General features: G+C 66.7%; 1 protein-coding gene across 1 annotated transcript; it reads left to right on the forward strand.

Moving 5' to 3' along the window:
- Positions 1-43: 43 nt before the first annotated feature.
- LOC113979901 (uridine-cytidine kinase-like 1) lies at positions 44-1,090 on the forward strand (the record flags this gene model as incomplete). The annotated part of the gene is made up of 3 exons (XM_027707180.1): positions 44-195; positions 329-499; positions 962-1,090. Coding segments are annotated over 3 exons (437 nt in total), but the record flags the coding sequence as incomplete, so codon positions are not given.
- Positions 1,091-1,271: the final 181 nt, after the last annotated feature.

Consider the following 1,271-nt stretch of genomic DNA (forward strand, 5'->3'; position numbering starts at 1 on the left):
GAGGCACGGCCGGGGAGGGGCTGGGACCGGGACAGAGCTGAAGCCGGATCCGGGGCCGGGGCGGTGCTCCCCTCCCCGTTCCCTGCAGGCCTGTGCGGCGGCAGCGCCTCGGGCAAGACCACGGTGGCGACTCGGATCATCGAGGCGCTGGACGTGCCCTGGGTCGTGCTTCTCTCCATGGACTCCTTCTACAAGGTGAGGGGGTCCCGTGCGGCCGTGGGCGGTTCTGGTGCCAGGGGTCCAGCGCAGCGCTGAGCGGTGCCAGCGCCTGGGGGTTGTGCAGTGCTCAGGGATCCAGCGTGGCACTGAGTGGTGCTGGTGCCTGCAGGTGCTGGACGAGGGGCAGCAGGCGCTGGCAGCCCGCAGCGACTACAACTTTGACCACCCCGATGCCTTTGACTTCGAGCTGCTCATCAGTGTCCTGCGCAAGCTGAAGAAGGGCAAGAGCGTGAAGGTGCCAGTGTACGACTTCACCACGCACAGCCGGCGCCGTGAGTGGGTGGGTGCCTCAGGGCCGGGCTGGGCCTGGGGGTCAGAGCCCCAGGAAGGGGAGCACCTCTGGGAGCTGGGAGAGTAAGGCAGGGAGGGGCTGGGGATCATCAGATGTGGGGGGTTCGTTCTAGGCTCATACTGGAGGTGTAGAGGCAGCAGGAGCATGGGAATGGATCTCAGAACAGGCCGGCACAGAGTTCAGGGAGAGGCTCAGTGTGGAGGAAGGATGAGAGCTGGGGGGAAGGTGTTGGGCAGAGGTTTGGGGTCCGGAGCCAGGCTCAGAGTCTGTGCTCGGCTGGAGTGTGGTGGGCAGGTGTGAGCAAGGACCCCGAGAGGTTGGGTGGTGCAGGATGGTTATGGGGAGCCCCACCACACTGGTGAGAGCCTGGGGGTGCCAGGGAGCGTCTGTGCTGGTGCTGCTGTGGCGGGAGAGGAGGGCAGGACGAGCACAGCTCCTGTCTGCCTGCAGAAAACGGTGTACGGGGCCAACGTCATCGTGTTCGAAGGGATCCTGGCCTTTGCCAACAAGGAGCTGCTCAAGGTATTGCTGCCTGAGGCAGCCACTGGCCCAGGTCCATGCTGACCTGGAGGGGACCTGTGGAGATGGGAGGGGTGCTCGCCCTGGGTGCCACTGCAGCGGTGGGGGCTGTGGAGGGAGAGGTCACCACGCTTGCTGGCAGAACACCCCGTGCCAGGGGCCCCGGGGGGGAGGTGACGCTGGGTGCCACGGCCGGACGGCCGAGGGGAGCGAGGCAGGGTTGCATAGGGGTGCTCACCCC

The sequence above is a fragment of the Neopelma chrysocephalum genome, unplaced genomic scaffold, assembly GCF_003984885.1.
Source record: "Neopelma chrysocephalum unplaced genomic scaffold, ASM398488v2 Primary Assembly neopelma1_90368, whole genome shotgun sequence".
Taxonomy (NCBI): Eukaryota; Metazoa; Chordata; class Aves; order Passeriformes; family Pipridae; genus Neopelma; species Neopelma chrysocephalum.